The sequence below is a fragment of the Pipistrellus kuhlii genome, unplaced genomic scaffold (assembly GCF_014108245.1).
Source record: "Pipistrellus kuhlii isolate mPipKuh1 unplaced genomic scaffold, mPipKuh1.p scaffold_m20_p_2, whole genome shotgun sequence".
NCBI lineage: Eukaryota > Metazoa > Chordata > Mammalia > Chiroptera > Vespertilionidae > Pipistrellus > Pipistrellus kuhlii.
The window spans coordinates 118086125-118112964 of record NW_023425515.1 but is presented as its reverse complement, the minus strand read 5'-3'; the positions used below and the strand labels follow the sequence as shown (position 1 = coordinate 118112964).

Below are 26840 nucleotides of genomic sequence, written 5' to 3'. Positions count from 1 at the left end.
AAGGAATCATATGATTCACTAATCATTATGCTTTGCCTCATATCTATTCATTCAATGGTCCATCTTACTTTTTGATGCATTTCAAAGTAGACTTCATACCAAATCACTGCAGTATGCATATTTTATTTTATTTCATTATTTATTTATTTTAAATATATTTTATTAATTTTTAACAGAGAGAAAGGGAGAGAGATAGAGAGCTAGAAACGTCGATGAGAGAGAAACATCGACCAGCTGCCTCTTGCACACCGTGCCCGGAACCAAGGTACATGCCCTTGACCGGAATCGAGCCTGGGACCTTTCAGTCCGCAGACCGACGTTCTACCACAGAGCCAAACTGGCTTTGGCTATTTTATTTTTTAATATATTTTTATTGATTTCAGAGAGAAAGGTAGGAGAGAGAGATGGAAACATCAGCAATGAGAAAGAATCATTGATTGGCTGCCTCCTGCATGCCCTCCACTGAGGATTGCAACCTGGGCATGGGCCCTAACCAGGAATCAAACCATGACCTTCTGGTTCATAGGTTGACACTCAGCCACTGAGCCACGCCAACCAGGCTGAAGTATACATATTAATTAGAATTCTATATTATTCACTCTTTTAAAAATTATTTATGTATAGCGAAATACACAAATTTTAAGTGTACTACTTGGTGACATTTGCAGATACGACCTGTGAAATCAAAACTCCTGTCAAAATATAGAACAATACTATCATCCTCAGAAATGTTCCCTTGTGCTATTTCTCAGTGAGGCCCTGTCTTTATCTTCTCATTTTGTCTGATTTTACAATTTCATATGAAAGGAATCATATGATTCACTAAACATTTTTTTAGATCATCCATATTGTATGTATCAGTAACTCGCTTTTTAAAAAATTTCTTATTTTAATGGAATTTATTGGGGTGACATCTGTACTAATAAAAGGGTAATAAAATTATTAGAGACGTCTTCCTGACAAAGCCACGTGGTGGGGGCTGAGGCAGAGGCATTTAGGGGCAATCAGGCAGGCAAGCAGGTGAGCAGTTAGGAGCCAGAGGTCCTGCCTGGCAAGAGGGATGTCCGACTGCCCATTTAGGTCCAATCTCTGTAAACTGGCAGTAGGACATCCTTCCAGGGGTCCCAGATTGGAGAGGGTGCAGGCCAGGCAAAGGGACCACCTCCCCCCACCCCCATGCACGAATTTTGTGCACCAGGCCTGCAGTTGTTTAATAAAATTATATAAGTTTCAGGTGTACACTTCTTTAATACATCATCAGTATATTGTATTGTGTGTTCACCACCCCAACACAAATCTCCTTCCATCACCATTTATTCTCCTTTTATCCTCTTCTACCTCTACCCATCCCCCTTTTCCTCTGGCAATCACCATACTCTTGTCTGTGTCTGAGTTTTGTTTTTTTTCTTAATCCCTTCATCTTTTTCACACACACACACACACATGCACACACACACACTCTCCTCTCTCTCTCTCTCTGTCTTTGAGAGCTGACAGTCTGTTCTCTGTATCTATGAGTCTATTTCTATTTCGTTTATTTTGTTCATTAGATTCATCATATGAGAGGAATCATATGGTACTTGCCTTTCTCTGACTGGCTTATTTCTCTTAACATAATGCTCTTCAGGTTCATCCATGCTATTGCAAAGTATAAGATTTCCTTCTTTTTTATGGTCAAGTAGTAGTCCATTGTATAAATGTACCACAGCTTTTTTATCCACTCACCTATTGATGGGCACTTGGGCTGCTTCTAAATCTTAACTATTGTAACTAATGCTGCTATGAATGTAAGGATGCATATATTCTTTTGAATTAGTGTTTTTGGTTTCTTTGACCCCAGAAGTCATAAGGTTGTTCCATTTTTTACTTTTTGAGCTAACTCGATAGTACTTTCCCCAGTGGCTTGAACAATCTGCAATCCCATCAACAGTGCACTAGTGTTGTTTTTTTCTTTGAATCCTTGCCAACACTTGTTTATTGGCTTTTTGATTATAGCGACTCCGACATACATGAGCTGATATCTCATTGTGGTTTTAATTGGCATTTCTCTGATGATAAGTGATGTTGAGCATCTTTTCATATGTCTATTAGCCATCTCTATGTGCTCTTTGGGGAAGTGTCTATTCAGGTCTTTTGTCTTGGATTGTTTGTTTGTTTTTTGTTTTAACTTGTATAAGTTCTTTATAAATTTTGGATATAAACTCCTTACCACATGCATCATTGGCATATATGTTCTTCCATTCATTGGGTTGTCTTTTCGTTTTGTTGATGGTTTCCTTTGCTGTGCAAAACCTTTTTAGTTTGATAGAGCCTTATTAATTTTTATTTTTGCTTCCCTTGCCTGAGGAGATGTATCAGAAAAAATACTGCTAAGAGAAATGTCAGACATTTTATTGCCTATGTTTTCTTATAGGATTTTTATGTTTTCGAGTATGACTTTTAAGTCTTTTATCCAGTGTCAATTTATTCCTGTGTATGGCATAAGTTAATGGTCAAGCTTCAGTTTTTTGCAATGACCTGTCCAATTTTCCCAATATTATTTATTGAATAGACAGTCTTTACCCATTGTATGTTCTTGCTTCTTTTGTCAAATATCAATTGACTATAAAGGTGTAGGTTTATTTCTGGGCTCTTTATTCTGTTCCATTTATCTATATGTCTGTTTTTTTATGCCAGTACCATGCTATTTTGATTATTAGTGGCCTTATAGTACAGTTTGATGTCAGATAGCATGTGCCTCCAACTTTATTCTTTTTATATATATATATATTTTATTGATTTTTTTTACAGAGAGGAAGAGAGAGGGATAGAGAGTTAGAAACATCGATGAGAGAGAATCATCGATCAGCTGCCTCCTGCACCCACCTACTGGGGATGTGCCCACAACCAAGGTACATGCCCTTGACCGGAATCGAACCTGGGACGCTCTATCCACTGAGCCAAACCGGTTTCGGCTCCAACTTTATTCTTCTTCTTTTTTCTTTTTTTTTTTTAATAGATTAATTTTTAAAAAAATGTATTTTATTGATTTTATACAGAGAGGAAGGGAGAGAGATAGAGAGTTAGAAACATCGATGAGAGAGAGTCATCGATCAGCTGCCTCTTGCACACCCCCTACTGGGGATATGCCCGCAACCAAGGTACATGCCCTTGACTGGAATTGAACCCGGGACCCTTCAGTCCCCAAGCCGACACTCTATCCATTGAGCCAAACCGGTCTCGGCTCCAACTTTATTCTTATATCTCAAGATACTTACGGTTGTTTTGAGTCTTGTTGTGTGTTCATATAGATTTTTGAAATATTCTAGTATTGTGAAATAATGCCATTGGTATCTTGATCCGAATTGTGCTGCATCTATAGATTGTTTTGGGAAGTATGAACATTTTAATGTTGTTCTTCCTACGTGTGAATATGTTATATGTTTCCACTTATTTACATCTTCTACAGTTCAGAGTTTTAGTGGCTTATACTTTTCTAAGTATGGGTCTATCTCCTTGCTTAAATTTATTCCTAGGTGTTTTATTTGTGATGCAATCATAAACGGGATTGTTTTCTTAAGTTTCCCTTTCTGATAGTTCATTATTGGTGTATAAAAATGCAATTGCTTTCTGGATATTTATTTGTACCCTGCTACTTTACTAAATTATCAATTCTAAAGGTGTTTTTTTTTTTTTGTGTGTGTGTGTGTGTGTGTGTGTGTGTGGTATCATTAAGAGTTCTCCATATACAGTATTATGTCATCTGCAAATAATGACAATCCTTTATTTCTTTCCAATTTGGATGTCCTTTCTTGTCTTATTGCTATGGCTAGGATTTCCAGTACTATGTAAAATAAGAGGGTGAAAGTGACATCCCTACCTTGTTACTGATTTTTAAAAATAAGTCTTTATTATTCAGATTAGTACAGTTCCTATTTTTCTCCCCAGAGCTTCCCTCCACCTGGTTTCCACCCCACCCCATGCCCTTAGCCCCCCCCCCCCCCCCCCCATTTGTCCTGGTCCATAGGTGTTCAATTTTTGTCGAGTCTCTCCCCACACCTCCCACATCTCCTTCTCCCCAAGAATTGTCAGTCCACTCCCTTTCCATGCCCTTGATTCTATTCCATTCACCAGTTTATTCTGTTCATCATATTTTTTATTCATTCGATTTTTAGATTCACTTGTTGAAAGATATGTATTTGTTGTCACTTTGTTGCTCATAATTTTTATCTTTACCTTTTTCTTCTTCCTCTTCTTAAAGAATACCCTTCAGCATTTCATATTATACTGGTTTGGCGGTGATGAACTTCTTTAGCTTTTTCTTATCTGTGAAGCTCTTTATCTGACCTTCAATTCTGAATGATAGCTTTGCTGGGTAGAATAATCTTGGTTGTAGGTTCTTGCTGTTCATCACTTTGAGTATTTCTTGCCACTCCCTTCTGGTCTGCATAGTTACTGTTGAGAAATCAGCTGACAGTCGTATGGGTACTCCCTTGTAGGTAACTAACTGTTTTTCTCTTGCTGCTTTCAAGATTCTCTTTTACCCTTGGCATTTTAATTATGATGTGTCTTCGTGTGGTCCTCTTTGGATTCCTCTTGCACTTCCTGGACTTGTAAGTATTTATTTCATCAGGTTGGAGGAAGTTTTCTGTCATTTTTTCAAATAGGTTTTTAATATCTTGTCCTCTTTCTTCTTCTGGTACCCCTATAATTCTCATGTTGATACTCTGGAAGTTGTCCCAGAGGATCCTTACACTATCTTCATATATTTAGGTTCTTTATGCTTTTCTGGTTGGGTGTTTTTTGCTTCTTTGTATGCCATATCTTTGACTTGATTCTTGTGTTCCTCTAGTCTGCTGTTAGGTATCTGTATGATATTTTTTATTTCAGTGTATGTTTAATTTCTAGTTGGTCCTTTTTCATATCCTTGAGGGTCTTGCTAAATTTATTGGCATTTTCTAGGAAATTCTTGAAAAATTTTTAACCGATGTTTTGAACTCTATATCCAATCATTTGCTTTCCTCCATTTCTTTCATTTGTGATCTGTTTCTTTGTCTCCACATTTTCGCTGCTTCCCTAAGTTGGTAGGGTAGTTTTGTTTGCTAGGTATCCTGTAGGGCCCGTGGCTCAGCCTCCCCAGTTACCTGAAGTAGATACTCTTGGTGCAGCCCTTTGTGGGCTGTGTGCACAGTCTTGTTGTAGTTAAGCTTTGATTGATGTTGATATCACTGGGAGGAATTGACCTCCAGACCAATTGGTTTTGAGGGCCAGCTCTGCCTACAATGGGAGAACTTCTGTGTTGGAACACCTTTATGGGGCAGGACTTGCTTCAGTAGGGCTTTAGTGCTCACTCAGTCTGCCCCCTGAGTTTGCCTCTTATGGATCTGAAGAGTTGTAATCTGGTGTGGTCTCACTTTGACCACTGGGTGCACTAGTTCTTGGATCTCCAAGGAAGTGCAAGTCAATCCCTGCCTGAGGCCACCCATCTTATTTGGGACTATGTGCTACTTGGACTAGTGTGTCCTTTTCCTTAACCAGGGTAAGTTTTCAGTCATTTAATGTTCTCGGTCCCTTTCTCCTTTCTCCGTCTGGTACCCTATGATGCAGATGTTATTATGTTACTCCAAAGGTTTCTTAAACTATCTTTATTATTCCCTGCTCTGATTGTGTTTTTCTCCACTGTGTCTTCCATATTGAGGAAGTAAAGGATTTGATCCTCTATTTCTAACCTATGGTTTATTCCTTCTACCCTGTTTTCCCGAAAATAAGACAGTGTCTTATATTAATTTTGCTCCCAAAGATGCGCTAGGTCTTATTTTCAGGGGATGTCTTATTTTTCCATGAAGAAAAATATGGTACACATTTATTGTTAAATGAAAATAAAGGAAATTTATTACCTGTATATGGTACGGTAGTATGGTAGTTGTCAACACAAACCAACAAACTGTGAATCCTACAGTATCAAGAATTTACTCATTTATTCAATGGCAATCATGTCATTATCTTCTGGAACATCATCATAACAATCCAATTACTGAATTTCCTGGTGAATTTCTTGTGACTCCATTTCTTTCAGAATCAGTGGACTAAATCTCTCATGTTTAGCAATAGCACTGTCTTTAAATGAGTACTTTTTGAAAAGGTAGCCTGCTCGCAGTGCATTTGCAATGCAACTGTCAGTGATTTTCTCCCATGAATTCTTCACCCAAGTCACAACTTCTTGTAGTTTATAGGTTTCACAAAGTTTCCACGCTGATTTCTCTCCATTCTATTTTCAATGTAGTCATTAATTTCCATGCGCAAATTGTCTTTGAATGGCTTGTTTATTGCAATATCAAGAGTGTGGAGATAGGCCGTCATTCCTGCGGGAATCATTATCTGATCTATTTTTCTTTCGTGAAGAAATGTCTTCATGTCTTTAGCGCGGTGAATGCTGGCTGCATCCTAGGCTAGCATTTCTCTTTGGCTCCCTCGCATAACAAGTGGCAGCATTAAATCGACCCACTTCCTTATAACTGCTTGTGTGGCCCAGGCTTTTTCAGTTTCAAGAATAAAAACGCCCAAAACACATTCAATCTTTTCCTTCTTGCCCTTAGAAATGATTAAAGGTGGGATTTTAGTGCCATCCAGACGAATTGCCAAAATACAGAAAACACGTGCACTTTCATAAGCAGTGGAGGGAATGTACACTAAGGGGCACCCCGCTTTTCAATTGTTGTTTGAGATGATTGGCCCATAAACACTGCAGTTTCATCCATAACAGTCATGTTGGGAAGACTGTATTTAGAGAAGTCAGCATCATCAATAAAGGACTTGAATGCAAGTGCTCACTTAATAACTTGAGTATCTTCCAACCTAAACAATGTTGTAGATCTTCTTAAAGACAGTTCACTTTGCTGAAGAAAATTATCCAGCCAGTGTTGTGATGCTTTGAAGTCTTCGGGGGCTATGTCAAACTGTGGTGCCATTGCAAGGGCAAATTCTTGAATCTGAGCCGTATTCACAACCAAAGCCTCTGCTCTCCTGTCAACAACCCATTCACAGATCAGGTCTTCCAGCTCAGAAAATAATGGTTGCCAATCTCATCCATACTTGTGCTTTTTTAGCATTTCCCTTGTCCACTTGTTCAGTGAGGTTACCATAGTCTGCTCGCCATTTTTGGACCAATCGGATACTCAACATCTTCTCTTTGCAGAAAGCAGTAAGATTTTGGCCCCAAGAGTCTTCCACAATTCCTTTCTTGTAATTCATGGAGTAGCTTTTTCTTTTTGCGCTTATTTCTAGGGGTAAAAAAAAAGGAATTGGGGTATCAAGGTGGGGAGAGGGGGATCACTTAAAATGACACGGGGGCATCAGAGGGGGGAATCAAAATGGCACAGGAGAATCAGGGGGGATTAACATTTTAGTAACCCCTTTTAATCCTACTGTGTCATTTTGATTGCCCCCTCTGATCCTCCTCTGTCATTTTAAGTGATCCCCCTCCCCCCACCCCTGTGCCACTGAACACCTTCACCAGACATCCCTCCCCTACCCCTTTATCAGACATTTACCCCCTGTGGCCTGCCTGGGGACTGTCACTGGGCTTGCTGGGGCCTGGATCTGGGCTGGAGCAGGGTCTGCCACTGACTGAGAACCTTCAGTCATCATGAGGGCGGCTGCGAGCATCAGGTAGTGTCACCAGAGACAGACCAGCACTCAGCACCTTGGCCGCACCCAGTGTGCTCTAATCCTCCTGTTCTTCTACACGCATCTGCAAAAGTCTCCTCTTCTCCCACCCCCGCGCTCACCGCTCACTCTGACCTCCACTCCACCTCCACACAGCAGTAATGTCAGGACTCCGCATAATGTCACTGGTTGCTAGACGCCAGTTGGGGCGGCCCTAGCGACCAGTTTACGGTAAATTAATTTTCATTCTGAGACAGAGCCTAGGGGGGCGGGCTTATTTTCGGGAGGATGCCTTATATTTCACTCAGAAGGAAACCTGTAAGTAGGTCTTATTTTCGAGGAATCACGGTAGTGTATTCTTCAGTTCAGATGGTGTATTCTTCTCTGACTGATTCAATTTTGTGGGTTCTTTTTTTTTTTTTTTCATGCTGTTATAGTTCTCACTAGGTTCCTTGAGTATCTTTATAATCATATTTTTCAACTCTATATCTGATACATTGCTTGCCTCCATTTCATTTAGTTCTTTTTGTATAGATTTCTCCTGTTCTTACATTTGGGGTATGTTTTCTTGGGTCCCCATTTTGGCTACCTCTTTGTGCTTGTTTCTATGTATTAGGTAGATCTACCATGACTTCCAGTCTTGGTAGGATGGCCTTATGTAGTAGGTGTCCTGTTGGACCCAGTGGCATAGTCTTCTTGCTCATCTGAGGTTGGTGCTCTAGGAATGCCCCTTTTATGGGTTTTTTAGGCTCTCCTTTTGAAGTTGAGTCTTGATTACTATGTCCCACTTATGCATGTGGTCAACCTCCAGGCTGTTTGACTGAGGATCAACCCTGATCACAGTGTTACAAGCTGCTGTGCTTATGCTCTCCATGTGGAGCAGAATTTGTCTCAGTGGGGTCTGATGCCTGCCTAGATCTCCCTTTGGATATGTTTTTTTTTTTTAAATATATTTTATTGATTTTTTACAGAGAGAAAGGGAGAGAGATAGAGAGCTAGAAACGTTGATGAGAGAGAAACATCGACCAGCTGCCTCTTGCATACCCCCTACCGGGGATGTGCCCGCAACCAAGGTACATGCCCTTGATCAAAATTGAACCTGGGACCTTTCAGTCCACATACCGATGCTCTACCACTGAGCCAAACCGGTTTCGGCTCCCTTTGGATATGTTGTTTGTGAAACCAGTTAAATTCCTGCTCTGGTATTGTCTGAAGCTGCCCACTGGGTATGTTGGTTCTGGGCCTTCTTGGAGTGACTCTGGTGCAGGCAAATGTCACATGGTGCTTATTAACAGGCCCTGGGCAACCTGTTTAGGGCTTCAAAGCAATCCAAAGTTTTTGGCTTCCTCTGCTCCGGGAAGGACCAAGTTGTGCACCAAGGCCAGTTTTAACCAGCGCTGGCCTGAGAGTAGGTCGGTGAAAGTCCCAAGACACTTGCCAATCTACCTCTGCCTGCCTCTGCCTGCTGGTTTCCTGTTAGGCTCAGCCAATGAAAGAGTCCCTGGCTTTACTCAAGTTGCATGAAGTAGGCTCTCAGTGAGTCACCAGATACAGGTGAGTGATGTTTACCAGATTGATACACGTTCAAACTCAGTGAGTGACAGTGCTGGTTCTGAGGCCACTCAGCAAAAGTTTCAGGGTACACCAATTCTAGGTGCCACCTATGAGGTGTCTCCAGACCATTGTGGTGGAGTGGGCCCTCCCAGAGTTATGAAGGGTGAGACGAGCCGAGTTTATCAAGCCCAAACAGATCATAATTTGCCATGTGAAGTGAGGGGGAGAGCTTTTCTCTGGTCAGGTGTGTGAGGGAAAATTTCCCCCCATCCTAGAGACACACAATTCAGTCTGTCCCACATTCTGCCAGGAGCCTATTTTCAGTAGGGTGGAACTCTTAGGAGTGGGGAAGGTGGAGCTAGAAGATCTGTAAGGGTTGATTTGCCAATTCAGTTCATGGGAAAATAGGGAGGATGGCCCTCTCCCAAAAGCTGTATATAAGCATGTCAAACTCAGAGCCCTCCAACCACAAGTTTGACATGTTTGCTGTACAAATTAGTCACTGACACCACCTGAGTTTGCCCAGACCTCTACTCCCTGGCCTAGGCACTGACTCCTCAGCTTGGCACAAGTTCTATAGGGAGGGAGGAGAGATAGTTCAGAGGATGAGGCTGTTGTTTTCCCCCAGGCTGATGCTTAGCAGGTGAGTATCCCACATAAGAAAGATGGTGTCTGGTTTGTGTGAGGGGGACTCAGTCTCCATTTTATTTCTGAATAGAATGTCCTACAACTTGTGTATCCATTAGTTTATTGATAGATACCCAGCTGTTTTAGAATTTTACCTATTGTGAATAAAGCTGCTATGAACATAGTTGTTTACATCTTTAGGTTGCACATGTGCTTTCTCTTCTCTTATGAGTGGAATTGCTGAGTATTGGGGTATGTACATGTTTGGTTTTATGAAAAACTGTCAAACATTATTGCAAGGAAGTGGTACTACTTAAAATTTCCACCAACAATGTATGAAAGTTTTTATTGTATCGTATTCTTAGCAATATTTATATATTTTTAATAAATATTGTTCAGATTATTACAAATGTGATCCTTTTCCTCCCCTCAATTGCTCCCCTTCACCAGGTTCCCACCCCACCCTCTGTCCTTTCCCCATCCCCCATTATCCTCATCCATAGGTGTACAGTTTTTGTTCAGTCTCTTCCCACACCCCCACTCTCCTTTTCCCTGAGAATCGTCAGTCCACTCCCCTTCCATACCTCTGATTCTATTATATTCACCAGTTAATGTTGTTCATCATATTTTTTAATTCCCTTGGTTTTTAGATTCACTTGTTGATAGTTACGTATTTGTTGATCATAATTTTTATCTTTATCTTCTTCCTCTTCCTAAATAACCCCCTTCAGCAATTCATATAATTCTGGTTTGGTGGTGATGAACTCTTTTAGCTTTTTTTTATTTGTGAAGCTCTTTATCTGTCCTTTGATTCTGAGTGATAGCTTTGCTGGGTAGATTATTTTTGGCTGTAGGTTCTTGCTATTCATCACCTTGAATATTTCTTGCCATTCCTGTCTGGCCTGCATGGTTTCTGTTGAGAAATCAGCTGACAATCTTATGGGTGCTCCTTTATAGGTCACTACCTGCTTTTCTCTTGCTGCTTTTAATATTCTCTCTTTGTCTTTTGCTCTTGGAATTTTAATTATGATGTGTCTTGGTGTGGTCCTCCTTGGATTCCTTTTGTTTGGGGTTCTTCGGGCTTCCTGGACTTGTAAGTCTATTTCTCTCCCCAGGTGGGGGAAGTTTTCTGTCACTATTTCTTCTAGTATTCTTTCGGTATCTTGCTTTCTCTCTTCTTCTGGAATCCCCATAATTCTGATGTTGGTTCGCTTGAAATTGTCCCAGAGGTTTCTTACACTATCTTCAACTTTCTGGATTCTCTTATCTTCTCCCTTCTGCAGAGGAGTGTCCTCTGGCTCTTTGTGTTCTAAATCTTTGTCTTGATTCTTGCGATCTTCCAGTCTGTTTTTAGGACTTTGTATAATATTTTTTATTTCAGACAATGTTTTCTTCATTTCTAGTTGATCCCTTATTATTTCTAAGTTGCTCCCTTTTCATATCCTCATAGGTCTCATTTATTTTATCGGTCTTTTTTAGGATATTGTTGAATAACCTTAATAACTGTAGTTTTGAACTCAATGTCCAATCTTTTCTTTTCCTCCATCTCCTTCCTTTGTGTCCTTCTTTTTGTCTGCATTTTAGTTGTTTCCCTGATTTGATGGAATAGCTTTGTGTGCTAGGTGTTCTGGTAGAGCCCAGTAGCACAGCCTTCCCAGTTACCTGCGGTGGACAGTCTTGGTGTAGCCCTTTGTGGACTGTGTGTGCAGTCTTGTTGTTAAGCCTTGCTTGTTGTTGGTATCACTGGGAAGCATTGATCTCCAAGCCAATTGGCTGTGAGGATCAGCAGTGTCTCAGCTAGGAGGGCTTCTGTACTCCGCTTGGATAGGGCGGGGTCTGGGGTAGCACAGACAATCTTTGGTTCCCTGTCAGTCTCGCCTTAGAAAAGTCCTGTTCGTGGAGAGTTTCGGAAGATTGGTTGCAGGCACGCGCACTTCTTTGGTAAAGGTGCAGACAAACTTTGGATTCTGGCCAGTCCCTCCTTAGAGAAAGCCAGCCTCTGGGAGAGCTTCTGTGCTCAGCCACAGGTAGGGCGGAGTCTCGGGTTGGTGCAGACAAACTTTGTTTTCCCTTCGGTTCCTCCCAAGTCCCACGGTAATGGCCTCTGGCTTCACACACCTCCAAGAGATCTCTGCCCGCTGCCTGACAGTCTGGCCTCTCCCTGTCTGGGGCCGTCTATCAGAGCAATAGGGTGATTCTGTTTTCCTCTCGAACAAAGCCAGCTGCATGTTAGCTGTTCGCCCTCTCTGGGCACCAGGAGTAAGCCAGCAGCAATCTCGATCCGGCCCTTCCTCTCCGCACCGGGATTAAGCCAGCGCCTTTTCGCGCACACAGTTCTCCGTACCTTCACAGTTCCTGAGGTTCAGCGTGCCTTCTCTCTCCTTCCCAGATGGCAGAGCCTCCTCTCAGCTAGCCGTCCGGCGCTTCAGGGCAATGCCTCCCCTGTTTTTCAGTTCTAAATTCAAATTTGTTGTGGTAGGCTACATTCGGATATCTACCCTATGCCTCCTTCTTGGTTTCTCTCTTAGCAATATTGATGTTGTCAATCCTTTAAATTTTAAACATTCTGCTAAGTGTATAGTGGTATCTCAATGTGTTTTTAATTTGCATTTCCCCTTTGACTAATTGTGTATAGAGCAGTTTTATATGCTGGTTGGTTAGCTGCAGTATCTTACTTTGTAGATTGTCTAGTCAAATCTCTTATCCATTTAAAAATATTGGATTATCTTATGTCTTAAGCAGAAGTTCTTGGTTTTGGTAAAGTCTAATTTATGTGTTTATTATTTTGTAGTTCTTGTTTTCTGTGGCCTAATAAAACTTTGCTTTATCTCCATTTGATTGGATTATCTTTAGAACAGGCGTCTTCAAACTACGGCCCGCGGGCCACATGCTGCCCGCAGAGGAGTCTGATCCCGCCCGCCAGGTTTTTTGGGCAGTGAGCGCAGCCGAGGTGTTACAGTAGGAATTAGTAGTTCATATAGTGTGGCCCTCCAGCTCTCTGAGAGACCGTGATCTGGCCCCCACTTTAAAAAGTTTGAGGATGCCTGCTTTAGAAGTTTTATCATATATTTTTTGGTTTGTTTTGTTAGATCAAATGAAGGACTTGTATGCATGCATATAAGCGTAACCAATGGATACAAGGCACTGGGTGGAGGGTGAGGGCATGGGGGGGGGGGGTAGGTGAGACTGGGGAAAGGTCAATTGGGGCGGGGGGAAGACGACATATGCACTACTATTTATAATACTTTAAACAATAAAAAGAGAAAAAAGGAAAAAAAAGTGTATTTCTCTGAAAACACACAGTGTTCTTAGGATTCGACTAGACCCATGGTTGGCAAACCGCAGCTCGTGAGCCACATGTGGCTCTTTGGCTCCTTGAGTGTGGCTCTTCCACAAAATACCATGGCTTGGGCGAGTCGATGTTGAAGAAGCTGATCTTGCCCCCAATGGCCCTCCCCTGCTGGCCTGATCTTGCTCCCAATTGCCCTCCCCTGCTGACCTGATTGCCCCCAACTGCCCTCCTCTGCTGGCCTGGTCTCACCCCCCAACTGCTCTTCCCTGCCAGCCTGATCACCCCTAACTGCCCTTCCCTACTAGCCTGATCTCGCCCTTAACTGCCCTCCCCTGCAGGCCTGATCTCGCCCCCAGTTGCCCTCCTCTGCAGGCCAATTTGGTTCTAATTGGTCAGTTTCTATGCCACTCAGCATCAAAAGTTCCACCTCCTATGCAGTAATTGGCTTCTCACAGTTGACCCAAATTTTTGGTTCTGATCAGTTGATTTCTATGCCAGTTAGTGTCAAAAGCTCCGCCTCCTAGGCAGCCATTGGCTCCTCACACTTCACCCAGATTTGGTTCTGATTGGTCGGTTTTTATGCCAGTCAGCATCTCAGGGGCTGATCAGCAGCCCTGGTGGAGGCCTGGAGATAAATGGAGGCATGGCTGCTGGCCTGGCCCAGAGACAAAGAGATAGTCAAGTGCTGATCAAAAGCTGCCACAAAAGCTACAGATCAGACCCTGCTTCTTTCTTCAGGCCTCTCTCCACGCCTGATTTGCAGCACTCTTGCACTCAGTGCTGGGTCTCCATGGCAACTCAGTGTTGACTGCAGGACTGACTTCTAGTTGATGGACCCACAGTTTTTATATATTAGGATTATTATTTTGGTATATATCTAGAATCTCAACTTACCTAGTGGTTTTTTAAATACCGTATAAGATGACCCCCTAATTTTACAGTTAAAACATAGTTTTAGGCCTATATTCGCTGTATAAGACCACCCCCCACTTCTGAGGCAACACCAGTTCTTTTTTTAATAGACCACCTCTCTGACTCTGGCCAATCTGAGCAGGCTTTTTACTAGAACACAGTGTAGCTTCGGGTACAGAACATGTATAATTTGCATGCATAAAAAGCCTGCTTGGATTGGCTGAGGTAGAGAGACGGTCTATTAAAAAAAGAACTGGTGTTGCTTCGGAAGTGGGGGGGTAGTCTTATACAGCAAATATAGGCCTAAACCTATGTTTTAACTGTAAAATTAGAGGGTTGTCTTATACGCCGGAAAATATGGTATATCTTTTTGAAGTTTTTACTCTGGATATTGTATTATATATACCTGTTTTCATAATCTGCTGAGAATGTTGTATAATTTCACCTAAAATGTAGAAACTTCCAATTATATAGGTTCATTGGCTCCCTCTTTTTTTCTGTAGTTGTCATATGTATTACATCTACATATATTATAAACTGTATAATACATATTGTTTTGCTTTGAAGAGTGATATGTTTTAAGAAAATTTAGAGTGAAATTATTTTTTTATTATGTACCTGTGTGTGAGTTATTTCCAGTGTTTTTCATTACTTTCTGAAAGTCCAACGATCTGATGTTATTTCATTTCAATTTGGCAGGCTTACTTTGGCATTTTTCTTAGTGAGGGTGTGTTGGTAACACATTCTATTATTTTTGTTTTATCTGAAAATGTTTTTATTTTATTTTTATTCTTGAAGGTTATTTCTGTGAATATAACACCCTGCATATTTTCATGGATCTCCCACTTCCCTTTCTGTACTTTTATATATTTCATTCCATTATCTTCTGGATTTTGTATTTTCTTGCGAGATGTCAGTGAATATTCAGAGTTTAGTAGATACTGTATACAGAATAACAACAACTAAAAATGAAGGTAATTTTTAATTTTTATATTTTGAGGTCACTTAGGGTTCTAATTTTATTGAGTTATCTGAAAATTCAAAAGCAGTGTTTAACCATTGTAGGCATCCCCATGTTTCTGATTTTAATGGAAAGTGTTTCACTGTTGAATATTTTGCTTGCTCTGAATATATTTGGGGGAAAAGTGTGTCATACTTAAGGAGTTTACTTTTATTCTTATTTTATTTGAGTTTTTATTAGGAACTTACCTGGGATTTGTTAAATGCCATTTTAAGTCTTGATATAATCACAGTCAATTAGCTTTTTAACAAATTGGATTTAGATGCTCTTTTATTTAGGTTTTTATTTATTTTTTTTTTTGCATCAGTACTGATAAGTGTATTGCTTTAGACTTTTCTCTTTTGAACTATTTCTATTGGGTTTTATTGATATTTTATACCACTTTAAAAATTAATTGCATACCTTAAATATCATCTTCTCTTGTATTTCTTTTGTGGAGATAATTTTCTTCTAGTTTCAAAAACGAATTACTAAGAGTCTTATGCTTAGGTGAGTTTTGTCAATTTGCCAAAACACTTTTCAAAAACCAATATATAGATACTCTACAGAATATACTTTTTAGTGTAATTTTATTAAGGAGTTCAGATGTTTTTAAATGAAATTGACATTTTTTTCCCAAGTATGTATCTGTTATTTTGTATTGTTGTATGGTCTGGATTTTTACTGTGCCTTTCAAAATACTTGTTTCTTTTAAAACAATTTAATTACTTTTAGAGAAAGGAGAGGAGAGGAGAGGGGTAGACAGAAACATTGATGAGAGAGAAACATTGACCAGCTGCCTCCTGAACACTCCCAACTGGGGATTGAGCCCACAACCTTAGTGTGTGCTCTGACCAGTAATCGAACCCTGATCTCCTGGTTCATGAACTGACACTTAACCACGCCAGCTAGGCCCCATTTTCTTATTTAACATTAGAGGCCCAGTGTATGAAATTTGTGCACTGGTAGGGTCCCTAGTGGCTGTCAGCTGCAGATCAGGGCCTCCCTCCCTTCCCCCAGCCAGACCTGCCCCCCTGGTAGAACTCCCAGTCGAGGGGACAGTTTGCATATTATGCTTTTATTTTATAGGATTCCCTCCCTTCCTTCCTTCCTTCCTTCCTTCCTTCCTTCCTTCCTTCCTTCCTTCCTTCCTTCCTTCCTTCCTTCCTTCCTTCCTTTATTTTTTTAACAAGCTCTTCAGTACTTTTTGTTAGAAGTCTAAATCCTAAATATGGATAGATAAATTAGATTTTTATTGCATGGACATTTTTATTTTTATTTATTTATTTTTTGTTTGAGTCCTTTATGTTTAGTAGAGTGCATAGATTACCAACTAGAGTCGTGCACCAATGGTGGGGTCCCTCGGCCTGGACTGCAGGGATTAGGCAGAAACCTGAGTGGAGCACAGATTCGTCCAGGGCATGTCTGGCCTGTCTCACTCAGTCCAGATCGGGGAGGGACTATCGGAGGGCTTCGGGGTGTGTTGGCCTGTCTTGCCCAGTCCTGATCAGCCGGACCCAACAGCAAGCTAATCTGGTCAGAGCATCTGCCCCCAGCTGGTCAGTGCACATCATAGTGACTGGTCAAACGGTCAAACAAATGGTTGGACACTTAGCATATTAGGTTTTTATAGGACACTTTGGGTGTGTTTATGAATGATTATTGGAATTTGCTGTGATCTGAGTTTTAGTGCTGCTTAATGTTTCCCTTTTTGCTAAAGAATTGCAATAACTTTTTTAGCTACCTTATGAATTTCAACTTGGTATTGGTTATTTATACATAATAACCTGCTTTTCTTCCTTTCTATTGTTTTTTTTAACAGTTACATGGGAATTGGTCTGTCTGCTCAAGGTGTGAACATGAATAGACTACCAGGTACAGTTGTAATTGAACTATATAGTATAGTCTCATAGCTCTTTGTGGCTAAAACTTTCCATTAACAAATTGAAATTGTAAAGTACGTTGATTTTCTATATTTTTAATCACCTATACTCTGAGTTCAAAGTAGAAACTGAGTTGTTAAAATAAATTGAATTGAAATTTCTTTGCTATTTGGCATAATTTAATACATATATACTATGCATTTTTTTTTCATTTTTTTTTTTTTAACTTCCAGTACATAGTCATACCAACTTTAAACATTTTAATGTGGTTAACTCTGTTTGCTACACAACACATTCTTGGCTTTTAACCCATTTTCAGTTGTTTATATTTCATTTGTTAATATTCTCACAATGTAGACGTGATGTTAAAAGTAAATTAAGGAAGGTGTGAATTCAGATGTCAGACTGTTTCTCAAAACCATTATTAACCGGATGATTATATTTCTGATGTTCTGTTTACTAATGTTTAAAATTAATTTTGGGGTAAACTTTTTGAAACGGGAAAGCAAAGTAGAAAACTCTTCTATTTTATATTAAACTGTGCGTGTGTATATTTGTGCATGTGTGTGTAAATCAAATCAAACTAAAATTCCTTTTGGTGTATTACCAAAGGAAATATGCATGGAAAACTTACCTTGCCTTATTTTTCTTTGTAGGTGTCCCCTCTTTTTAATACATGTTTTTGTATTCTGTGTGCTGAGTTCATTTTCCTTAATGTTATAAATAGTGTGTGTGTGTGTTTGTGTAATTAATATATATATATATATATATATATATATATATATATATATATATATATTTTTTTTTTTTTTTTTTTTTTTTTTCCCCTTACTGATTTCAGAGAGGAAGGGAGAGAGAAACGTCAGTGATAAGAGAGAATTGTTGATCAGCTGCCTCCTGCATGGTCCCCACTGGGGATGAAGCCCGCAACCAGGGCTTGTTCCCTGATCAGGAACCGAAATGTGACCTCCTGTTTCATAGGTCATGCTTAACCTACTGAGCCTTGCCGAGTGGGCTATAAACTGTATTTTAATATAAAAATTGTCATGTAATTGTTGAGAATTTAAATATACATTTGGGAATTTGATCTCTATATTATCTGTTGTACTCTTCTTGCTTGCTTTCCCATAATCTTTGTGAATCAATTGTAGCACAGTGGAACTTTTCATTTCATTGTAAATATACTGGAACTTTCTTTTTAGGCTGGGATAAACATTCATATGGTTATCATGGGGATGATGGACATTCATTTTGTTCTTCTGGAACGGGACAACCTTATGGACCAACTTTTACAACCGGTGATGTCATTGGCTGTTGTGTTAACCTTATCAACAATACCTGCTTCTACACCAAGAATGGACATAGTTTAGGTACTAAGATAATGTATTACATGTAAAATAACCAAATATTGTTATTATTGTACTTGCATTATGATAGTCTTCTTTATAAATAGATGCCTCTGGAAGCTATTTCTTTGTTCCTTCCAGGTGAAAGTTGACAAAATGGTGAAAAATTGTATTCTGTGCAGGCACATTGTATCACATGTACAGGAATAACTAAAAATAATTCCTATGCTTATATATTTATTGTAATAATAGAAGTGTTAAGTGTTTTCTGCTTTGCTTGGAATAAAGCCCTTCACAGTGTCATTCAATTCTCTAGGTTAACAGGTACTAAGAAAAAGGGCTGTCAGTTTTTAGTCCAGCATGGGGGTAAAATAAAGGAAAAGCTTGATGCTACCAACCAAATGAAGGGCACTGACACATAAAAGGTCATGCCTGCTAACAAAGATTGATAAAGGATGGTGACTATAATTCTGCAAAAGGGATCAGAATTAAAACAAGCAGATAACAGCAACACTTCTAAGAATGAAAGACAGGTAGGTGACTAAGAAATAAATAGATTAATGAAAACATGAAGATACCTATTCATTGTAAGACTAATAGAAAATTAGGGTTTTTAGTTAAATATGAACTCATAATACTTCAAATTTAAAATTATATATGGTTGTTACCACTCCCATTTCATAGCAGTTCTTTTAAGGTTTTTTTGTGTTTTGTTTTTCTTCTCATTATGGAAAGCATAAAGGGTAGCAAGATTAGTGTTTTAAAAATATAAAGGTTTCACATTACTTATTTCTGATGAGATAAAGTGAAAGCAGTAAAAAACTGAGTAACCCCAAACGGCAGAAATTTCAATTTACTTATGAACAGTATTTAAAAATTAAACTGCAAATAGTATGCTTCCTTAGACATATAATATATATTCTTTAATACAAAAACTATTCTTTCTGTCATTTCAGAGAAAATTTTAAATTTCTAAGTGTATTAGTAATAGTTATTTTTATTAGTGTTTCAACATATTCTTAATATAAAGTTAGTGTCTTCATATTAATATTTGGCTTAAAATATTTCCTCCTGATTATTAATATTGACTCTGAAATCCTGTATTATCTGACTTAAAGATTGTCTTAAGTCCACAAAAAATCCTTATGCACAGTTCATCATAGAACAGGTTTAAATCCACTCATATATGAAATTTTTTTCAGAAATACATATAGCACTGTAAATGTATTTTATCTTCCTTATGATTTTCTAAATATTTTCTTTTCTCTAGCTTTATTGTAAGAATACAGGATATAATACATATGATGTACAAAATATGTGTTAACTGTTTATTGGTAAGAGTAGTGGTCAACAGTAGGCTATTAGTAGTTAAGCATTTGGGGGGGAGTCAAAAGTTACATGTGGATTTTTAACTGCCCTGCTCTATTCAAAGGTCAAGTATTCTTATCAGTATAAAAATGTTAAGGATGGCATATAAATTTTTTGTGTATTTATAATTTGATTGTTATGGCTAACTGGCTTCTGTAAGGCTACAGCTCCTTCAATTTGTTCGTTGTTACTATTCTGGCTTTGACTTATCCAAGCAGCCAACAGGCATAGTCTTAGATGTCTTGGCTGCTAAAGATATTTAATATCTTAAACCAGGATAAATTCTCTCTTAGGTATGACTTTGGGTTCAGAAATGCAGAAGGCATATTTTAAAATTAAATCAGTCTTTTACAGTTTTTTAAACTTTATTCCAGAGAAGAATTTTTATTTTGAAAGATGGGAAGAGGTGATTTTGTGGGTTTTTTTGTTTGTTAGATTTTTATAGATATTTAAATCTGAATAAGAACTGTTTTTAAAACGAGAGATATTTTTTAAAGGATACACAATGATTGAATTACATTCAACTTTTTAAGTAAATTTGAAACATTTGATTTTATTTATAAATGAGTAAATATTTATTAAGCACAAAGAGAAGCAGTATATAGTGATTAATATTGTTTCTTTAGTTGCCTGATTTTGTCTCCTGGTTTTTTAGGCCATGTGACCTTATGCAAGTTATTTAATACATTTCTGTGCTTCAGTTTATAAAATAGGATCACTATGATGCCTACCTTATTAAGGTTGTTAGACTAAACTGAAATGATGCATGTGCAGTTCTTAACTGATTGCCTGACACAAAGTGAGTGCTCAGTAAATGTTTATTATCATTGTTTGCCACATTCAGGGCAAGGTGCCAGGGATGCAGTGGTAAAACATTGGTGAACAAAATTATTTCTTTAGAACCAAATTTCTTTAGATGTGCCAAATCTGTCTCCTCTTTGTTTTTTCTAAACTTTTATTGGAATGCAGCCACATCCATTTTTATGCACTGTGTGTGGCTGCCTTCCTGCCGCGGTGGCAGAATTGAGTGGTTGTAACAGAGACCATGTGGCCTAAGGAGAAGAAAATATTTACTCTCTGGCTCTTTGGAGAATTGTGCTTACCTCTGGTCTAGAGGCTAACATCTAGAAGATAAAGTATTATTCACTTGCTGTTCCTTGTAGTACTTCCCAAAGTGGATAATTTTTACCCAAAAGCTGATAACATCTTTAACTTCTGTCTCATGAAGCTTTTAAAAATATGTATTTACTATAAAAGGGGAAATAGAAAGGTTTTTATTTGAAAAACAAATTAAAGGAGAAATATTTCAATATTTAGGTTAATGTAATTTGAAATTATTTTACTTGGTTTTAATGAGTATCATTCATTAATTGAAGGATCACTTCAAAAAGCATCTTGACAAATCAGGAAATTAGAAATATAAAAAACTTGCTTTTAGTGTATTTAAGTAATTATACCAACTTATTAAACTGGCATCTTTTTGTGGTCTCACTATTTATAGGCTTAGATAGCTATATTTGGCAGTGGTCAAAAGTGTTAATCTATGAAATTAAATTGGAATTTTCATGAGAGTGTTAGGAAAGAGTGATTTCAGTAATTAATAGCAAAAATGAATTTTTTACTAAAAGAATGTAAATTTGACAGTTTTGTTGTAAATAGACATCTTTGAGGGAAATAATTCATTAGGCTTTTATGAAAATGGCAATTATGTATGGTAATATTTTATTGAAATATTCTTTATTGTTTTCTGTAAATGTTTTCTGAAATTTTTAGAATAAATTTTCATAGTTGTTAGGCCCACAGTTACTTTGCTTTTCTATGAATGAAGCTAAAAGTAACCCTAGTGGCAGGGCATTAATTTACTAGTTTTAAAAAGGACTTTAACTACAAAACACTTTTTACACATTTATTTTAAAACATGTATAGTAAAGATTTAAGGTCAGTTTACCTTTTAACTTTAGTACTTTCATGGATAGGGTCAGTTTTCTGATAGTACAGTACAATTATATAGTTAAAGAATCTCAAGTGGGAAGATAATTTAACAGAAATACCCTCACTTTTTTATGGTGATCAGCACTGTTAGGGGTATTGCTGGCATGGTCTCCAATTTGTTTTAATGTGTGTTTAGATTGGAAGGTTTGATGTTAACCCAGTCACAAATATCATCCCCTGCCATTATTCTAGAACTCAAAATTTTAAAGCATGAATAAGGTGTTATAGGAATGTTTGGTTTATTATCTTATTTTCAGCTAAGTAATATATTTTAATATTTTAAGGGAGATTATTAAATAACCACTTTGGGATGTTAGGAGTCTTATTCCAATAATATTATCATTGTTTATGTGTATTGGAACATAACTTGAAATAACTGTCTGAGGACATTCAAGAGAAAATTCTCAACTGTTTATATCTTTATCCTTTGAAGGAGAAATATTTTTCAGAGTAGTCAAGAATATTCTTTTATAAGGAATTTGATTTTATTTTAAGAACAAACATACTGTATTTTCCATAGTTTACCTTAAAATTTTTCCCTTCCAAAATTATTTAAAAGCTAAATCTAAGTGAGGAAGATTAAATGATAAAGTTGGATAAAGTATCTTGGATATTGGTCAAAATTCAAATGATTATTTTTTATAACTGATTTTCTTACATGATTTCTAACATAGCTTTGAAGACATATCTAAAATCATTTAAAAAATCCTGGAGTCAATAGCAGAACCCCCCCAAAAATTGGTGTGTAATCTTGAAAAAGTGTCAGCATTCAGTCAAATCTGTTAGTGTTATTAAGAAAAAAAATCACTCGTTATTTTATATTTGGATTTTTCATTCTTTTCTGCTTTTGCCATTCTTTTTATTCATTTTAATTAGAAATTTAGCGTGTCACCATACTCTGCCTTTGCAAAACAGCTTCTAATACCACTTATTTTTTTCCCTTCAGGTATTGCTTTCACTGACCTACCGGTAAGACGTGTGTTGTTTTTTTTAAATCACTTTTAAATTTTAATTAAACAAAGTATAAAGAAACTAATACTAAATTGATTTAGGATGCATTCTTACTGACATTCAATTTATATGCTGTGCATAGAATAGAGATATTTCTTGGTGTGGACCTTCAAAATTAAGCTCCAAATTTCACTGCACACTGTTACACAAGGGAACTTTGTTGTAGCTAAAAAATAAATCAGAATTTATTATTAAAATATACTTTTAATGTCACTGTTTATTTGAAATATGTTTCTTTGATATTGTACTTTTTAGCAAGTACTTGTACAGCAATTGTAGTCATTTTTTAAAACAAATCTTTATTGTTCAGATTATCACAGTTGTTCCTATTTTTCCCCCTAAAGCTCCCCTCCACCTGGTTCCCAACCCACCCTCTGCCCTTACCTCTTCCCCCGACTGTCCTCATTCATAGGTGTACGATTTTTTTCCAGTCTCTTCCCACACTCCTTTCCCCCTGAGAATTGTCAGTCCACTTGCTTTCTATGCTCCTGATTTTATTATAGTCACCAGTTTATTCTGTTCATCAGATTTTTTATTCACTTGGTTTTTAGATTCATTTGTTGACAGATATGTATTTGTTGTCATTTTGTTCATAATTTTTATCTTTACCTTTTTCTTCTTCTTCTACTCAAAGAATACTCTTCATCATTTCACAGAATATTGGTTTGGTGGTGATGAACTTCTTTAGCTTTTTCTTATCTGTGAAGCTCTTTATCTTCAATTCTAAATGATAGCTTTGCTGGGTAGAGTAATCTTGGTTGTAGGTTATTGCTGTTCATCGCTTTGAGTATTTCTTGCCACTCCCTTCTGGCCTGCATAGCTTCTGTTGAGAAATCAGCTGACAGTCGTATGGGTACTCCCTTGTAGGTAACTAACTTTTTCTCTTGCTACTTTTAATATTCTTTATGTCTTTTGCCCTTGGCATTTTAATTATGATGTGTCTTGGTGTGGTCTTCTTTGCATTCCTCTTATTTGGGGTTTTCTATACTTCCTGGACGTGTAAGTCTATTTCTTTCACTAGGTGGGGGAAGTTTTCTGTCATTATTTCTTAAAATAAGTTTTTAATATCTTGCTCTCTCTCTTCTGGCATCCCCATAATTGGGATATTGGTACGCTTGAAGTTGTCCGAGAGGCTCCTTACACTATCTTCATATTTTTATTTTTTTTTACTTTCCTGGTTGGGTGTTTTTTATTTCTTTTTATTTCAAATCTTTGACTTTATTCTTGAGATCCTCTAGTCTGCTGTTGGATCTCTGTATATTATTCTTTATTTCAGTCAGTGTATGCTTATTTTCATATCCAGGACCAGTTGGTCCTTTTTTCATATCCTTGAGGATCTCACTAAATTTCTCAGAGGTTTCTAGAAGATTCTTCAGTAACCTTATAATCATGGTTTTGAACTCTATATCCAGTCGTTTGCTTTCCTCATTTCTTTCATTTGTGACCTGTTTCTTTATCTTTGCATTTTGGCTGTTTCCCTGTGTTGATAGAGTGGCTTTGTGTGCTAGGTGTTCTATAGGGCCTAGTCGCTCAGCCTCTCTAATACCTGAGACGGACACTCTTGGTGCACCCCTTTGTGGGCTGTGTGCACAGTCCTATTGTAGTTAAGCCTTGATTGATGTTGGTATCACTGGGAAGAATTGACCTCTAGGCCAATTGGCTATTAGGATCAGTTGTGTCTACGACCAGTTGTGCTGGAGACACCCTTATGGGACAAGACTTGTTTCATTAGGCTTTGGTGCTTACTGAGTCTGCCTCCTGTGTGAGTCTCTCATGGATCTGAAGAGTGGTAATCTGGATGGTCTCACTCTGACTTCTGGGTGCATTGGTTCTTGGATCTCCAAGGAGGTGCAAAGTCAGCCATTGCCTGAAGCCACCCAGCAGGAGCTACGGAGAGATCTGCAAATTCTTCCTCTTTGTTTGGGGTTTGGAGGTGCCCAGATGAGGCCTAGCTGTGAAACAATGCAAGTTGCTGTCCAGTTTTGGGCCTTCTTTTGGAGGCTCTGGGGCTCTCTGATCCAGCTGCTGTATGTTGGGTTTTAGATTGCAAAGGCCAGGCCATTCATATGCAAAAGCCTCTGCACACAGCTTGAGTAGGATTGTAAATTGGATGGGGTCTCAGGGAATCACTAGGGCTGAGTAAACAGCAATGGCTGACCGTCAGCCCTGTTCCAAAAAGGTCCCCATGACTCTCTGTCTCTTGGCACCGTGCAGGAGCAATGATCACTACAGGCACCTTTGAGAGAAAGCTGCCTTCGTGTTCTGGTCAGATGCCAGACAGTCAGTCCAGTTTCTCCCCATATGAGTCTGTGTCCCCAGAGTCTCACCCAGAACTGGAGTTCAGAGCAGTCGGGAGCTTGTATCTCCCTCCTGATTGAAAAAGACAGCAGCATACCCGGTTGCCAGCTCTTTTCCGCGTGCACCTCTGTACTTCCACATTTTACTTATGCACCTCCTCACCTCCTTCCAGTCTCAGTGTGCTTTTCTCTTTCCTTTTAGTTGTATAAATTTCACTCATCCAACCTTCCTGTGGCTCTGAATGATACCCGTTTTGTCTTTTAATTGTAGTTTTGAAGTGGTTGTGCGAGGGAGCAAGTTCAGGTGTTTAACTATGCCACTATCTTGGTTCCTTCCACTCACATTCTTCTTTTTCTTTTAACCATTTTTAAATTTAGTGTGTATTGCATGCCTACTTTGTGGCAGGTTCTGTGCTTGGATATACCAATGAATAAAATAGGTAAAGTCCTTGTCCTCTTAGAATACACAAGCTGGAGAAGTTAGAGAATAAAAAATACATGAAAAATAAGTAAAGTATAACATTTTAAAAGGTTTTAAGCACTTTTCAAATAAAGAGAAAAAAGAGAGCAGGCAGCTGAAACTGGTTTGGCTCAATAGATAGAGCATCAGCCTGCGGACTGAAGGGTCCTGGGTTTGATTCTGGTCAAGGGCATGTACCTTGTTTGCAGGCACATTCCCTGTGGGAAGTGTGCAGGAGGCGGCTAATCGATGTTTCTCTCTCATTGATATTTCTAGTTCTCTGTCCCTCTCCCTATCTGTAAAAAATCAATATATTTTAAAAATATGAATCATTTTAAAAAGAGTGCATGCGCGTACCAAACACAGAACACATGATATACTATTTGCTCACCTTTGCTCTAGCTAAAATTTGAGCAGAGGCTTTTGAAGAAGAGAGATAACTAAATGGACATATAGATCAAGAATGTTCCAGGCAAAGGGAACAGTTAGGGGAATGGTTCTAAAGCAGGAGCATGTCTGATATTTTTGAAGACTAGCATGAAGGTAGAGGGACACGAGAAAGGCAGAGAGTAGTAGGAGATCTGTCAGAGATAATGATGGGAATGGGGATTGGCTAGGTCATCTGGATCTTGAGTGGGCCATTGTAAGAACTTAAGCATTTACTCTGAGTGAAATACAGAGACATTGCAGAGTATTTTAGTTATCATACAACTTTAGTTTTTAAAGGATCAGTGGCCGCTAAATGGAAAAATTAGGCTAGGGAAAGGAGGGGGGAGTAAGGGAAGAGACAAACAGAATTGAGAGGGGCTAATACAGAAATTCAGGTGAAGTGTGAGAAGTGTGCGTCTGTATACCTTATTTATCAAATCTAAGGCTCTATCAGTCTATACTAATAAAAGGGTAATATGCTAATTAAACCAGTTGTCTTCCAAACATCCTTCTGGTCAAAGCCACGGTGGTGGGGACAGAGGCAGTTGGGGCAATCAGGCAGGCAGGCAGGTCAGGCAGGTGAGTGTTTAAGAGCCATTGGTCCCAGATTGTGAGAGGGATGTCTGGCAGTTAGATATCCCCCAAGGGGTCCTGGATTGGAGAAGGTGCAGGCCATGCTAAGGGGTCCTCCCCCCCCCCCCCCCGCAGGAATTTCATGCATTGGGCCTCTAGTATTAACTACATAATAAAAGAATAATATGTAAATTAACCACCTCTGCTATACCCACAAGCCATGCCCACCAGCCAATCAGAGCAAGTATGCAAATAAATCCAACCAAGATGGCTATGGCCACAGAGAGCAGGAGGGAGGCTTGGGTTTCCCAAGCAACAGAGAAAGCCAAGCTTTCCGCCTGCCTTTGCCAGCCTAAGCCTCCACTCAAGATTATAAAGTTTCAGTTATAGAAGGTAAACAAAAGGAGGGGGAGAGGCCTTGGGCAGTCTGCTGGCCATCCCCATCTCCAATC

The 26840-nt window shown here is 38.7% G+C and overlaps 1 protein-coding gene across 1 annotated transcript in view; it reads left to right on the top strand.

Moving 5' to 3' along the window:
* RANBP9 (RAN binding protein 9) overlaps nucleotides 1–26840 on the top strand; it is an 82776-nt gene that overhangs the window by 24484 nt on the left and 31452 nt on the right. The window contains exons 3-5 of the mRNA XM_036448401.1: nucleotides 16852–16904; nucleotides 18115–18282; nucleotides 22565–22587. Coding sequence (XP_036304294.1) covers nucleotides 16852–16904; nucleotides 18115–18282; nucleotides 22565–22587 — 244 coding nt within the window. The remainder of the gene's footprint in view (nucleotides 1–16851; nucleotides 16905–18114; nucleotides 18283–22564; nucleotides 22588–26840) is intronic.